This window comes from Gymnogyps californianus, chromosome 1, assembly GCF_018139145.2.
Source record: "Gymnogyps californianus isolate 813 chromosome 1, ASM1813914v2, whole genome shotgun sequence".
Lineage (NCBI taxonomy): Eukaryota > Metazoa > Chordata > Aves > Accipitriformes > Cathartidae > Gymnogyps > Gymnogyps californianus.
Genome location: NC_059471.1, coordinates 139,185,815 through 139,202,345, shown reverse-complemented (window position 1 = coordinate 139,202,345; position 16,531 = coordinate 139,185,815). Strand labels below are relative to the sequence as shown.

General features: G+C 40.5%; 1 protein-coding gene across 1 annotated transcript in view; it reads right to left on the bottom strand.

Moving 5' to 3' along the window:
* Window positions 1-2,388: 2,388 nt before the first annotated feature.
* LOC127024280 (zinc finger CCCH-type antiviral protein 1-like) overlaps window positions 2,389-16,531 on the bottom strand; it is a 30,256-nt gene continuing 16,113 nt past the window's right edge. Inside the window, 7 exon segments of the mRNA XM_050908752.1 lie at window positions 2,389-4,372; window positions 4,997-5,148; window positions 6,951-7,081; window positions 11,658-11,736; window positions 12,182-12,278; window positions 12,816-12,936; window positions 15,338-15,503. Of these exon segments, the coding sequence (XP_050764709.1) occupies window positions 4,089-4,372; window positions 4,997-5,148; window positions 6,951-7,081; window positions 11,658-11,736; window positions 12,182-12,278; window positions 12,816-12,936; window positions 15,338-15,503 (1,030 nt within the window). The 3' untranslated portion in view covers window positions 2,389-4,088.

Sequence of the window (16,531 nt, the reverse complement as noted above, 5' to 3'; positions counted from 1 at the left end):
AGATTTATTAACCCAGGCTGAAGCACGTTTTTTAAACAAGTTTTCAGCCCATGTTTTCCCAATAAAGGCACACATATAGATCGTTTCAAATACAAAATAAAGGCCTCAGTCAGCTGCAGGAACCTCTGCAAGGGATAGCTTCTTTAACTTCTTTGTATGCATAGCTACTGACCGAGACCTTTCGAGAGGATATTGTGCCTACCTGTGTACAGCCACCATGCAGCCTCACAGTCCACAACAACACTTGGCAGCAGTGAACGGGCCTTGTTCCAAGGCCTCGAGCCTTCTTCCTGAGAAGCGGCATTGCATTTGTCTTGCAGACTCCCACTCGCAGCTGCCTTGTCTTTGAGGTGTAAGAACCCAAAGAGCAGCTGTGCCAGAGGGCTGGGCATTCACAGCTTTCACTTCTTCAGAGCTGTTGCCAGCGTAGCATTTTTTGTTGTTGTTGCAGAGGCTTGAATGTGCCAGGAAGCAAAACAAAGCCCCAGAGCCTTGCAGGGGCTAGGAAACTGTGCTCACGCCATTCCATTTCACAGATACCTCAAAACACTCTCCATCTTAATACTGGAAGGGTTTTGGGCGGGGTGGAGGGAGGAGACACAACTAACAGAGCTGCTGACCAGCTGACTGCTAGGATTGCATCAGGCCTATGCTTAATTGTAAGCAAACTAGTTAAGTGACACCCCAGCTCACAGGGGTAGACTGGGAAAAAATCATATTCAGAGGTAAAATGAATTTTTTTTTAAATAAAAAATTTACAGTGGTGCTGCTCGTAACGCATTCTGTGGTGCTATTCCCTAAACTCTTTCTGTATCTTGAAACATGAGAAGTAGTTATTCCCTCAGTTTAAGACAGGAACAAAAAGAAGGCATCCAGAAGTAAGAGCAGCAGTTTCTGTGCTCATGAATAGCCCCTATAATGCCGTGCCTAAAGGAAGGTGAAGTTACTGGATTAAACACAGAATGTGCCCTTAGCAAATGCATTTTTAGCCTTTTCTGAACAAGCTTGTTCTGCACCTATTGAACTCCCTGAAAGCCATTCATCAGATTATAATATAAGGCTAGTGAATGAGGCAGATAGAGCAGGGCAGTCAATAACCTGCTTTTAGCCAATCCAGAAATCCAAGAAAAGCATCAGCAGTGACAAATCGAAGTGCTATTATCACACATAGGCTATTTATTTCAGGCAAAAACATGGCCCACAAGTGGCGGTCTCAATAGGCAGTGCTAGGATTGCCAGAAAAAAGCAAATATGGTTTCTGCTCAGAGTCACTAGGAATGAAAAAAAATTACTTCCAAAATTCCGTTGGTTACCGTGAAAACACACTTTGAAGCTGGCTTGTTGCAGCAACAACTGGAACCGTAATTCAGCCCAGTGGCTACACAGCTGCCACACAAGGAATTATTCCTTTCCTCTCACACACTATGCCTTTTACCAAGCTCAAAGGGCAAAGGATTACTGTCAGCCTGCAGCAAGCATGGCATTTCTCTTGCAAGGTGTTTTTCTTGGCGTCAGTTAGGAAGAGGCTGAGGTGCCAGTAGGTGGGAGAACCAATTTTCTTTATGCTCCATCCCCCTGCATTCAGAGTATGTTTTTTCTAGCTTTCTTCCCTCTTCAGCTCAGTTACCCAGACTGAAGTTCTTGTCTTCCTTCCTTCCCCAGAGCAGCTCTCATCTACAGCCCAACCCCGCCAGCGATTCAATAGACAATATCCTGTGCATGAGAGAGTTTGGCAGCATTTCTTGCCGAACCTATGGAAGTGCAGTTTTGACAATGTGAAGCACAGGCCTGGAGTTCCCATTTCTTCCCTTATTCTTCCTCTAGATTTTGTGATTTGGACTGATTTCAAGTCGTCAGCAGCTCACTGGCTGTCTTGCAGCTTACAGGGGTGGGGGACACAGCTTGCAGCACTGTGTCTTATAGGTGCTTAGTTCAGATCCTTTCAAAGTTACTCATCTAGGTATTCAAAAAAATACATCCTTAGAATAAGTCAATACCTCAACATTTCTCCCACATATTAAAACCAGTAGTTCTGTTACGACTTCACCTTATTCTTTCCCCTTTTTTTAGGACTTTAACAACTGCTCAGAGCAGCTGTTTAATTACATGGAATCCAACCAAACTACCACAGCACTTGATATTAAGGATATCTTAGTTAGGAAGTTCATTTACAGAAATATTCTCATGAATCAGACTGTATTCTATCCATCATACTTAGCTAAGCGTTCTGCACTAAAATGCAAAACTACATCCATGCAGTTCCCTGGTTTAGAAACACAGATGAAAGGAAGACACTGAGCACGTGTATTAAGTGGCTAGTTCACTAGGTCTGTTTAGTTGTGCCATAAGTTTACGTATAGAGACAAACTGCACGCTAACAAGCAAAAAGTGAGTGAAAACACATTTTATTTGCAAATACGGCAAGCTTCAATGATTCAGGAACTCTACAGGCAAACAAAAGTGAGAGAGATCTTAAAAAGTGGTAAAATCTTCCCCTTTTAATGCAGTACTGACGCATGTTTTCATTTAGTTCTAAGACAGTAATTTTAATAAGATTGCCTAGCTTTATATATTTACTCGTCCTCCTGGTAACTTGCAAACTTTGAGTAGTACATGTGGTTGACAGATTTGTATCAAAGATGCAAATAATTTGGAGGCTATTTGTGTTACCGTAAGGCTTATCTGAAAGCAAAAATTACTGCTCCTCTGTCCTCAGCAACAGCTTCCCTCTTAACAGCTAGACCGTTGAATAAGACATCTTTGTACAGAGGGTCTTCAGTTCAATTAACTTACAAACTCTGTATTAAAATCCAGGGGAAACTCTCATAGAGTTTCTATATTTTCTTTTTGGGACAATAAAAAGCATGTAACTTAATAAAAAAGGGCTTAACCACCGTTAGTAGGGTTATACATCACTGACAAAGCAAGTGTATCAAAAAACAGACCCAGGGAAGCAGTATCCAGGATCACCCACAGCAACCTCAAAACACGAAGCGGAACTACACTTGTCAGTGAGTTCTCAGCGAGTTGCCCAAGGCAATGTGGGCAACAAAATACGTATACAAAGTGTCTTAGGACAGCAGTTCTACCACTGGCCTCGAGAGAGCATAACTGGTCTCTTCCAGTCATGTCATATTTCTGGAAAACCGAAAATTAACATATATAAATAGGACAGAAAATATCAATGCTTCTTAAGATGTTTCTCCTGTCCTATGGCATTTGCTAAGCAAATGTTCACATCGAGAAAATACGCGGTCACATTCACTTGAAAGCCTGGCTCGTTGTGACACAGCCTTTATATGCTTACGGCCATTAGTTGCAGCCAAAGCAGCAAATTTTAGTATTTGCTTATTCATGGGTTGTGACTTTCACAGTTTCACTTGAGCTCTATTTTTATATAGGTCACACAGCAAGTTACTGCAGATCTGCAAAAGAATTTGATCCAATAATTTTCTGATCCAAACAGTAGCTGCCATTGTACAGATGGAACTTCTCCACTTGAGAACTTAGGACATGGATTTAAAATAACCTTTTGATTTTTTTGTTTTACCACTTTAAACTTGAAACTAGTATCAGCATTAACAAGCAGCACTTTGAAAACTACGTCACGTCATTCTTACGTACACTGACTTGTTTAGAATTGTGATAGATGAGAGGATCAAGAACAGCCGTATTCTGCACTGAAAAGAATCTGACTATTAAAAACGTGAGAGTTTTCTTAAAAACTACTGTACTGTTAATTTTTCTCTTAACTGAACTGTTTGCAAAGAGAAATCCTCTCTACTCTCTTTCTAAGAAAATGCATTTACAATTATTTGCCCACAGAAGTCATAACATTCAATTTCCCATCCCATCATTCTGATTTTTCTGCTATGGTTATCCAAATGTCTATACTTCATTTAAGAGAGGAAGAGGAGAAGACAAGGCAATTAGTCTCAACAAACATAACATCTGTTTTGCCAGCCCTCGTCAATACAGAAAGTCTTTGGATTAACATTCCAAAGGATTGTATTAGAAAGAAGTCACCAAGTATGAGAACACCTGCAATATGGAAAATAAGATGAGGGATACAAACAGCTCTGATCCCTCTAAGATACAGTACATTTTTCTTCTTCCTGCTTATACTCTATTATATACTCTGGGTAAATCTGGTATTTTTCAAAGACAACAAAAATGGAGGGATTTAACTCATTGTCCACACAGCTGTCATAAAACCGAAGCCCGTCAACAGACTTTGCCGGGGGGCGAACGTAGGCTGCATTGCCTTTAACATAATCTCCAACCAATACACGAGCCACGAATATGATGTTTGTTTTCACGGCAGGCTGACAGTATGCATGGGAATAGGAAGCATCTCTAGCAAAGTAACTTCCTAGAAAATGATATGAAAACATGGTTATAAGGAATATGTATAAAATGACAGTGAAAACTGAGCATCCCTATTTTCAGGAGGTATTTGACCCGACTTTCAGGTCTCCTCTTACTCAGTTTACATAATACCATAGAAATTTTTACAAGAGAAAGGATTTCACTACATAATTTCCTTTCAGAATTTGCTATTTTAGGAATAATTTAAAAAAACCCAAAACATATAAAAACACTACAGGTATGTGTGTTATGATAAGAGGGATAGACAAGAAAACACGAGGACCTTCCATGACCATACTGAGGGAATGCACACCATTCTTGCTCCCTGCTGTGAAGAGCAGTGGCCATTTCTCTGGCAAGTTCAAATTATGACCGCAAGTCTTCAGAAGATCCCACCACAGCAACAGAGGCTTTTTCAAATCCCTACATTAATTCTCTTAACACCTAGTAAAAAGACTTACCCCTGCACAAAGCAAATCCTTGTCCTCTCTAGGGGGAAGGAAGATCATAATACCAATTCCTACCTTTTTTTTTCACCCTCTACAGCTGAAGACTTCAAAACTTTGATTGCTCTAGTATCAGGGGAGTCTAAGTAGACATCTAACACACAGAGTCACTTCCTACGTACCCTTTCCATAGTTAGTTCCATTGCTTCCACAAATTCTCCAGTCAAAGTTGTGAAGGCAGATGGCTTCCACGAAGGAGACCTTGGTTCCGTGGAACAGGAGCTTTTCATATACTTCCTTCCCTCCATTTTCCCTTTTCATCTGCTCCTTTTGCCTAACAGAAAAATGCAGGAGAGAAGAGTGTGAGCCGTGGAAGAAAAGGGAGAAAGGGGTTTTAAAAAAAAGGTATATAATGTACATGTAAATATCCGCTGGATGAGATTTCCAGTCTGCTTTCTCCTCTCTCAGCTTGGAAGATGAGACAGGCTAGCAGTATGACGAACAATTACAAGATGAGCAACATACTGATATCACTGCCCAGCAATTCTAGGTAATTCTGGCTTTCTTCAGTGAATTTAAGTATGCATTGACACTATCACAGTCCCCACTGTACCAGCCTTTTGCTCCTCTGTAGGGTCCTACTACAGGGTCCTGCTTTAATGTCTCTTGTCCCTTCCCATCCCCAAACTCTCTGCGGAGTGGAGGTTGTACTAACTGCAGAGCCTCCACGCTCCAGCGGCGGGCAAAAGCTAGAGGCAGCTTGTTCTTCATTCCCTTAGTGAACTCAAACTGCCATACACCCTGAGCTCCTGCCCCTCGGTGAGATCAGTGCAGCTGAGGAGACAGAGCCAGGAGGAGAGAAACTGAGCCTTCTTTCACCACTGAAGACCTTACTGATTTAGGCCAGAGTCAGCCTCAGCTACGACCAGTATCAAAAGACGAATCACAATGGAAGGCTCAACTAGTATCTCCCATCACTATTTCACAGCATCCAGACATCCCACGGGTTTTCAGAAGCTGTTGAAGTGGACAAGACAGTAATATTCTTCAGGAAGTGATCAGCTACAAAGTAAACAGAGCCAGGAAGAGGGGAGAATCCTTCCAACTTGCAAACTGCGTAAATGAAAAGTTAAGAGCAATGGACTGAAATTTGTTCATTGAGAATTTGGCAATGTTAAACTCTGCCTGGTGAGCTTAATTATCTCACTGGAGGAGGATAAAAAGTATGCACTGTTACATGTTTTGAAGTGTCTTAAGTCCTGCTAGATGAAGAGGTTTTATGGAATTATTAGCTAATAACTTCCTGGGTTCAGTCACTTTGCAGGTGAAAGCACTTATTTGAGCAGTATTTTTCTTCTCCATTACCATTCCATACAGTCCTTGAATACTTCTATTAAGTATCTGTGCTTTTGTTTTACACTAGACAACTGTTCTATGCAACAGCTTAATCTGTTACCAAATTAACTTGAACATGGTCGTTTATTGTCTCTAGCACCAGCTCAAATCTGTTGGTATCTAGCTTGGCATAAGTACCTGGAGTAAAGTATTACTGATGCAGATGTTGAAAACCAGAAAGGAGCTCTGGAACTCAGGAATCATTAAGTTAAAGCACAAGGATTCTTTCTCAGTGAATACTGACTTCGTTCAGCAAGGGTACTCAAACTCTTGAGAAAGCCTTAAAAAAGTCTGACTGGGAAAAAAAAAAAAAAAAGACCCAAGCACCCTTTACCCTTGCCCACTTCTTTTTTAGCAAGTATTTCATAAATTCTAATGGATAAACATTTGTAACAGACAGAAGACGTGTGCAGCAGGCAGTTCCTGCTCAATCCCTGAGACAATACACTATTCCACATCACTGTGAGTATCCTCATCCCAATTTTGCATCATTCATGTCTTTCTGTCTGTACCCTCCCCCCATCTTCCAAGGAGCCATGCAAAGGGAACCTCCCCCCCAGGAGCATGGCATTCTCTGGAAGGCCTCAGACACGTATTTTCACTCCTGAAACTGCTCCTAAGAAGGAAATACCAGTCACGTTAAAGCAGAGGTGGTAACGTCTTTCCTTTCCTAGGAAGTAGATACAGGAGACCAGCTCCTGGAGACTCCCTCCCCATGAGGATGAGGAAACAAATACTAACCACTGAAACACCTTCCAGAGGGATGGATTCTGAATCCTCTGTATTTTAAGGACCTTGTAGCTTTTCATAGTCTCATGAAACAGCTGTTTTATTCTGTTGTATTCAGAGGTTGTATTACTGATCTCCACTGCCTATAAAATATAAACCAAAGCAAAAGAAGACATGAGGCTTCAGTTAGCTCATAACATGCAGAAGCCTAATTACAGCAGATATACTTTCAGAAGGGTCCCCAAACTATACTTACGAAGGTTAATTTAATGCTTTAGATCGTGACTATGTGAATAATTAGGACAGACACTTAATATGTAAGTCAGTATGTCACTCCTGCTTTGCAAGGGCACCTTACCTCTCTTCAGGAAGGATGCTGAAAGCGAAAGGATCAATTAAATGTTTATCATCTCCAAGTAAGAGTTGACATTTGTAACTTTAAATCTCAACGAAACAGAAATTTCAAAAAAAACTTGACTGATTATTCCAGATAGTATTAGTTTTATATATAAAGCTGATAAAGAACAAAAGATGTTAGATAACAGTATCACTTGTAACCAGACATTTAAGGGAGCTTCAGCTATTAAAGATGAAACAAATAAAATACATACAACCTCCCAGCATCACAGCTCCTTAACTTTGCAAAGTTAAAACTTGGAAAGTTGCACTTAGATATAGACTTAAGAAATAAAGCTACATTTCTAAACATAAGAGAACAATTAAGATTCTAATAGGAATGTTACACTAAATACCTGCTTAAGCAAATACATCTCCTCCGTTCCTAAAGGAAACAAAGTCTATTTATCCATACTTTTCGTGTTTAAAAATCCATCAAGAAATGCACATTTTTCCCAAAGAAAAGTTAATGCAAAACATAATTAAAACATGGTTCAAGCTCTTCTGCTTGCTTATGTCATGCATAAATTTTCCATTTTTTTCTCCAAAGTAATCTGTGTCTTTAATCTTCTAGAATAAACACTTATCTTCCATAAACTTGACTGAAAATGGATAATTCTGGCAGACTGATGTCACTTGGCAATACTTTCCACTTTACCGCTGCCTAAGCCAAGTGGGGACTCAAGATGACTTAAAGTGAAATGCCCAACATCCCATGTATCAAAGTTGCGTTTTAAGCAGGAAAGCTGTGGTCATCCTAGGACGTAACATGAAATCAACATCTTAACCTGTCAAGCAAAAGCTTCACGTTTTAGAAGGCTGAGTTTAGAGAGGAGATAAAATAGGACTTATATTTCACAGCTGCATATAAATAAAGAAGTGTTTTTCTGGATACCATGTCCAGCTTGTGCATTAAGTACTTACTGACGAAGAGGCCTATCATAGGAAAGTCTTCTAAGGATTGAGAATAAAGTCAGCTGCACAAGGAAGAATGATTTCTTTGAATTTATTAAAAAGCTTTTACAAGGTTGAATGAAATTTCCTATGTCTTAATACACGAGTATTTTCCAAAGCTTCTTTACAACACATAAAACAATTTGGATGGGTGAGTATTTATTATCTGCATGCTCTCTGACACCACAGCTCAAGTTGCTCACTATCACCTACAAGATGAAAATTATGTCACTATATTTCAGTACTACATCTTTTATTTATACATAAACAATTCTTATTTAGACTACAAATATGCTTTTGCTATGTTGCATCTTTTACTGAGGAACTGTAACCTTTCTGGGTAAAACAGAGGGTCAGCCACAAGGTACAAGGCCTAAACCTGTAAGAAAGGTACTTCAATTATTTTATCAGTGGCCTCCAAGCAACAAAGCCAGTTCTCTTTTGCATGAAATCTTTGTGGGATTGTCCTTATTTCCCCAAGGACGCTTCCCCTGCTAATAAAGAGTAACACCACATTGCTATTGCAGGTTGACACTTCATAACAACATAACTTCTTTAGCTCTTTTCATCTTCAGACCTAAAAAGGAAAATCCTAGAGAGCATAAGCATTTGCTAACCCACAATCAAGGAGTGGAGTTTCTGAGGCAGAGAAAGAATCACTGCCCTGACAGTAATTTCTATTAGCATATGACTGTACAAGAACAGTACTCTCTGATATCAAACCTTGATCTCTTGTTAACTTAGGTTTTGGAAGCAGCATAATTTGTATTGGTGACAGTGACCCAACTAGAACTAATGTCTATGAAGTACACAGATAGACTCTTCATGTTGCATCAGCTCCCATTCCTGTTACAGCACAGCAATCTTTGGCATGTGTATCAGGATTCAGCAACGTAGCAGCCACACAAAGACACACACATTCGTTGCACACATTTCTCAGTTGTACATTAAAGACAGTTGTACAATTTAAAACCCAGCATGAAATTCGAAGACAATATCAATTCTTTTTTTTGCCTTTAAAAGGTTTACCAACTACTAATTCCACTTCGTCTACTAAACAAAGACAGAAGAAGTTCACACCAACTTTCCAATTGGTGTTACAAATTTCCATTGTGCATTTCATATACTCTACTTTCCATAGAACTATGATTCTAAATGACTTACAGATTAAGACACTGCAACACTCAAAAAATAAGCAACGTTATCAAAACAGAGCTGCTCTTTTTAAGCAAAGATTACTTTCTCCCTATCTCATACAGGTGTTCCTGTTTAAAATGGATCACTTCCAGCGCAGTGAATTTTGCCAGGATTGTTTGTCAATAACTGAAGAGAAGGGAATTCATCAAGTCGTAATTGTCAGATCTTATGATGGTCACCACATGCATGCAGAATCCCAGCCAGTCCCAACATTACCTACTGCAGAAAAACAAGCTTAGGGTCCCACAGAAATATTTAATCTAGCCCAGGCTTTCACTTTTAGTGCCAAGAGGTACTGTGGGCTTTGTAAGTTTTTAGGTACAGAATTAACTTTTCCTTTCCTATGAAAGGCACTCAGTTTACAAGTTAAGAGATGGTTTTCTTAGGTGCCAACTCAGCAAGCAAACTGAGCTCTGGGGAACAAGATGATCCTTCTATTTCACGCATCCCCACAAGTACCACCAGCGAAACCATGGATCTGCACGTTGCATTCCAAAGCCTCTCACACTCACCTCAGTTACTCCAGAAACACTTCAACAAATGGACTCAACTAAAATTCAGATTGAAGTTTTCAGAGTAAATAAGGGAAATAGTTAACTACATACAACTCAGAGACCTAAAAAGAACTGAGCGACCTGTCTTCCTAGCATTCTTTGGAAAAATTTAAGCTTATGTTAATCAGTTAAGCTGCTGATAAGCCAAGGGAAGAGCTGATTAGCTACATCCTTTATTATTTTGACAGAGCTTAAAGTATCACAGGCCCAAATCTTCAAAAGGTCTCGCTGCCAGATTCCCACACAAACCCATTATTAGTTCATTCAGCAGGTGCTGGACACCTGACACTTTTACAATCTTGAAAAATTAGGGGGTTTTGCTAATTGTGAAAAACAGCTATTTGAAGTGAGCTCATGTACAAAGCAGTTGACTTAAATTTTACCCATTGATTTTTCATCAGAACTGCGTTTAGATGAATTTGCTATATACACACATGACCAGATACTGGTGTTACATTGAGTAAGTCATAGTCCAACACAAGAGGGTAGTCAGGGTAAAATGAAACATTCAGCACAAAGCAGAATAACAGAAACCAGCCCACAGAAGCCGAGATGTGATATTTCTGGTTCTCATGCCACTGCCAACGTAACTACACCAGGGAAAATAAAACACAGAGAATGAGAATAGCAATGGAGCGCTCTGTTAACTGAAACTAGCCAGAAAGAATTCCCAGTCTGGAAACATGGTATTACTTCTGTCCTGTCCCTAGCCATCAAGATATCTGTGCCAATACAACTTCGTCAGCATCGTACAAGATTCTGTGACACAGTCAACCAGGAAAACCTGTTATGCTCCACATTATGTGCTGTTCCTTAATCAGGGTCAAAACCATTATAAAAAAGGACAAGTGTAACACTGAAAAGCCTTTTTTCTAGCATACTGTAGTACTTCCACAGTCTGTGTTGCTCTTCCAGAAGGACTGCTTCTTAATACCATTAGACCTAGTAATTTAAAAAACACCTGCACATTTTCGGTCTTGGTAGACCAAATAGGAACATAGACTTTGGGCTGATAGGGGTTTGTTTTGTTGAAGAGATCACTGCAAATCTTTTTTGGTATTATTGGCTGTAACTCTTTATTTCTGCCATTCCTTGAGGCCATGGCCATCTGTGCTCAGATCTGTGATGTATGTGACAATACTGGGTGACTTGAAAGAGCATGTAGAGATTTCCTTTCCTAGATCTCCAATCCAAACTTTGTCCACCAATAGCCATGATGGTATTATTATTGGATGGCTTTTTAATGGCCTACACAGAAAGGGTTTGGTCTCAGCCCAGCTTCTAGTGAAGAAATACACACTTCATAGAAGCTCCTTGCTTAACTGGTCCACTAAGTCGAAGTAAGCCATTTTTTCGTTTTTAACAGTGAATCTTTTTGTCTTGAATTTGGTGAGTTTTGGTTTTGCATGTAGATAGATGCCTAATATGCAGATGAAATTCATGGGAATTTGGCACCTTTTTCAAGAGCTCTTGGGAGATCACCTAGATCTTTAGCACACCCACCCAAGAAATCACTCCTGTCACTTTTTAGCATCTACCCAGTTACAATTGCTTCAGTTAAGCAGCATCCTCCTTTCAATTGTGCCTTTCCATCTGAATTACAAGGGGGGGAAGATACCTTGTATCCCAAGTCAGGCAGTGCAGATTGATCCCAGTGGCTAGGACAGGCTTGATTTGGAATAGAAGAATCCCTCTGGCTGTTGGCAAACAGACAGAAAACAAAGTGTTAGTAATTCTAGTACTGCTCTAAACATTCAAATTGGCAGTATCCCCTTTGGCTAATTCCTACATTTAAAAATAAACAAAATAAACCACAAAGAAACTGGGAAGCGGCCTCAGTCTGTAAGGTGGGCTTTGCATGCTGCCATTCAATTGTCACAGTCCTCTTTCACTTGCTTTTTTAAGAAACAACTGTCCATCACCAGTCCTATGGATGTGGTACCTGGAGTAACATGTAGCCCAGAAACCAGGTGATGCACCAAGCTGGCAGTTTGTGATACAGCTTCTGTTCAGTCAAATGGATATGTTTTCTTCTAGCAACAGCTGCGTTCTTTGCACAATTACTGCCAGCACTGGCAGCCATTTTGCCTTATAATTACTTCTGAAATATGAAAAAACAACAACTTAAAGACCATAATTTACCCTTTCTTTATCTTCTGCACATCTTCAGAAGACACAAACTTTGGTCGCCTGCAGACCCGTCTTCGAGTTTTATAAGAGATGTTTGTCTGCATCATTTCTTCAGGAGAAAAGAGAAGGAAAAAGAAAAAGTAATGAATAAGTCTACAAGATGAGGTCATTAATTAATGAAAACTGCATATTCATTGTCAATTCTATCTGCTGACGAGTAGTTGCACAAAGCCTATGTAAGCTTCTTGTCTCTGTTATTTAACCTGTTCCTATCTTGCTTGCTCCCTTAAGTCATTCATGCTCTTTAAATGCTCTTTAAAAGCAGCACAGAAAGATGCTTGATTTTTCATTTTTACTATCCACAGGGTTAACTCACTTTACTTAAGGTTTACTATGACTTTATGTGAAGACTATGAATCTTTTTATTTCTGGTCCAGTGTGAGTCTGGATAGTGTCAAGGAATAAGGGGGAAGGTTACTCTTGTAAGAAATTTCCTCTGGGCCATCACTACCTCACTTCCCCTTCCAATGAGTAAATCTGGTAGTGTTAGTAAAAGAAGTCATAGCTTCTAAAAGCTGGGATAGCTTGCAAGTTAGTCTTTGTAAAGCACTGCATAGTTGTAAATGAGAACCTTTAAAAAGAGTACCTTTAAAGCAGAGCTGGTAATGATGCAAGCCAGCCTGGAAAGATATGGTGCCATCTGGATCTGCTAGATACACATTCTCAATAATAGCAGAAGATGGCGAGTTCACACTATCCCCTTCTCCCTTTGGGGGGAAGAGAAAAAAAAGAGAGAAGAGTAATGAGTAAACACAGTCAGGACTAAACCCTGGATAACTAGTTTGTGTAGAGGGAAAGAGGCAGAGTAGGATGAAGAGGAATCTACCCAGAACTATTATGGCCTAAAGTGCGGTTACCAAACACTCATAACACACACAAATACATAATTAGTAATGATGGACACACATGTATCCCATTTAAATTTCTGTAAGAAGTTGTACTGGTTTCGGCTGGGACAGAGTTAATTTTCTTCACAGTGGCTGGTGTGGGGCTGTGTTTTGGATTTGTGCTGAAAACAGTGTTGGTAACACAGGGATGTTTTCGTTACTGCTGAGCAGTGCTTACACAGGGTCAAGGCCTTCTCTGCTTCTCACACCACCCCACCCCACCAGCGAGGAGGCTGGGGGTGCACAAGAAGCTGGGAGGGGACACAGCCAGGACAGCTGACCCCAACTGCCCAGAGGGACATCCCATACCATATGATGTCATGCTCAGCATATAAAGCTGGGGGAAGAAGAAGGAAGGGGGGGAACGTTCGGAGTGATGGCATTTGTCTTCCCAAGTAACCATTACGCACGATGGAGCCCTGCTTTCCTGGAGATGGCTGAACACCTGCCTGCTCATGGGAAGTGGTGAATGCATTCCTTGTTTTGCTTTGCTTGCGTGCGCAGCTTTTGCTTTACCTATTAAATTGTCTTTATCTCAACCCATGAGTTTTCTCACTTCCACTGGGCAGGAGTGAGCGAGCGGCTGTGTGGGGCTTAGTTGCTGGCCGGGTGTGACGGATCCACTCGACTCCTTGACCAAACCAGGTGGTAGTTTGGTTCAGGCTCCAAAGGAACTAAAGGCCAAGGCCATGACCGGGCCATGAACTTCTCTAGTTCCAACCTGTTCTCTGAAAACCCGTACAGGAACAGGGTGACATGGTGAGCATTGATGCATATGAGCTTGGAAACTGGAACACCGATCGTGATTAACACATGAATAGCCAGTGGTTCTTCCAAGACTAATTTGTCAAGGAACAAAAAGTTGCAGGTACAAGGAGTCTCATGCTTACCTTTTCCATCACATGTAATTTGACTATGAGCCAACCACTTTATTCCGTAAATCTGACAGCCTGAGCGAGCTTTTTTTGAGCTCTCCCTGCTAAGGAGCAGGCTGCACAGCGGTGATCTCCCCTTGAGCTGGGACGCCTCTCAAGGTTATTCCTTGAGGCTGAGAGACCCCTTACCAACTGCAGATCTTTGGTAAGTGACCGATATCGCACATAACCTTGTATTATAGTGTACTAAGACTCTGTATTGGTAACTTTGAATTATTATTATATCCTCTGTGCAATAAGTAATAGAGTGAACCTTGCCATCGGACTTTGTTAAGTCTCACTTTTACAACATCCCACTTCAATAAAACTACTTTTGCTGCTACCTTTGGCAGTGGTTCTTTAAATGGTCTAAAATCTCCCCCGTGACAAACTGATGTAGTTCGCAGATTCTAAATCTGTTCCGCAAAACCGGGGTTAAACCATGATGCAAGCAGAATTCTCTAATGTACAAAACAATGTAAAATATGAGGATATGCTGATGGAGATGCTTTCCATTTAAGCTACCTACTGAAATCAAGGCCCACCACTGCCAGAGCCACTATATCCATCATCTTTCCCTGCGTACTTTTCCATGTCCCTGGATCACTTTTTTGTTCTGCCATTTGTGCAGCTATACTGTAAACCAGATGGGGAAAACTCATCTGCCTTGGGGGAAGGAGAGATTCCTTATTTTTTAATTTTCCTGCATTTTTCAGGCAGATCACCCTCTCAAAGAGGATTTGGCCACCCAAGGAAAAAGGTAACATTTGATCTGAGGGAGCAGAGCAATCCTTGCATGTCCAAGGAAGCAGGACAATGCTTAGAAGAGAGGCAAGACTACTTCCTGAATAATTTAAAAGGCAATATATCTCAAGGACAGTGTATATATGTTAAATCTGCATAGAAGCCATGGACAACTCCAAAAGGGAATCTGACTAGAGAAGCCAGCATGCATCATCAAAAACAGTCTGATCAACACAAGCTGAAAAAAAGGAATTTTGCTTTCCTGCATTTGCCAACAAGGTCTTTGTCAGGAAAGTAGTTATAACAAATCATCTAGACACAAAGAAAGACAATCGTTCGTACTGAACCTCACTGCAAGGAGACAAGGCGTGTTCCCTCCCCTCCAGCCTGTCATCATTTTATCATACCTGTTATGAACATCTGTAGCTTCACTGCCTTACTTGACACGGTAAAATTCAAGCACAAGTACCTACTTAATTAACCTTGCTGAGTAAAGGGGAGCAGGGGGAAGAGTCTCCACACATTTCTTCAGAACTGATTCAAAGCACAGGATGTTGACTCACCTGTTCTCCATATTCAATCCACTGGCCTTGGTCATTCTTCCAATACCAAATCCACTGCGTGGTCAATACAAATGTGGGTTTTGTGACTGATGATGGTGTAGAGAGGCGTCGAAGCGAAGAAGAACAGCAGGTCATTGTCTGGAAATTAATGTTCTTATCTGCCATGCTGTAAGGACAAATTCAGGTTTATTATAGTTAACGGTATATATTTTATCCTCTAATCTCCAGTTTAAGCTGGTGTAATATTCTTTAATATAATGTGACTGCCTGAACTTAATTAGGCCTGAAATAAGAGTATTTCCCACAGCATGCATGGCAGCTCTGAAAACTGTTTCCAATCTTCAGAAGTGAACTATGGCCTGTAAGACACTGAATGCCATCTCAATCGCTAGCCAGATGTTGCACTGCCAGCTTTACAGACAGTCTGGGGCTACATGTACATGTGGCAAAAGGTATTTCTGCAATAAATAAGCATGGTTACAGTTTTTCTCAGTACAAAAATAGAAGTTGGAAAGTATGTGACTGAGTTTGTCAGCAAACACCTGCAGCTTATCAACTTTGTTCTTTTTCTGTGGTTACAGAGGATGCAATCACAGCTGTGAGAGTTCTGTAAATAGCATTCATCACTGGAGCCACCTGGGCTCTTACTCCTGGGAGGCTTGAAAAATTAACTCTCGGGCAGAAAGACTTTGAAAGCAGCCTCCTCTTGGGAATCTTGCTTGTGATTTGCACCATCCAGCAGCCTAGTCAAGCTGCAAATCAAAATCATCTGCTGTCTGAAGAGGCATGGGCCAAAATGACTATACCATTTTATTGAGGCCAAACTTGGGGTCCTGTACAAATCCAGGTGGCTTGCAGTGGGGCTTTCAGAAAGGAGTTAAAGGGAAAATGCACTCTCTTAATAAAAAAAAAAAAAAAAAAAAAGAAAAAAGATGGGCTGCTTACACAAAGGGCATTTCATAAAATTTCTCTAGGCACATTATAGATATTATTATATTATTGTTATAGATACTAGCTGTATTAGGAAAGGAACAGCCACAGAGAAGGACCAGCTCTGAACTGTTGTTAAAAGGCCCAACTTAATTATTATAAACAAATTATGATTCATTATCTGAAACACTAATATTCTAAGCACTAAATTCCACTCATTTCTTTTTACCCTGTATAGAGTTTTAAATGCAAGATATTGTTGTG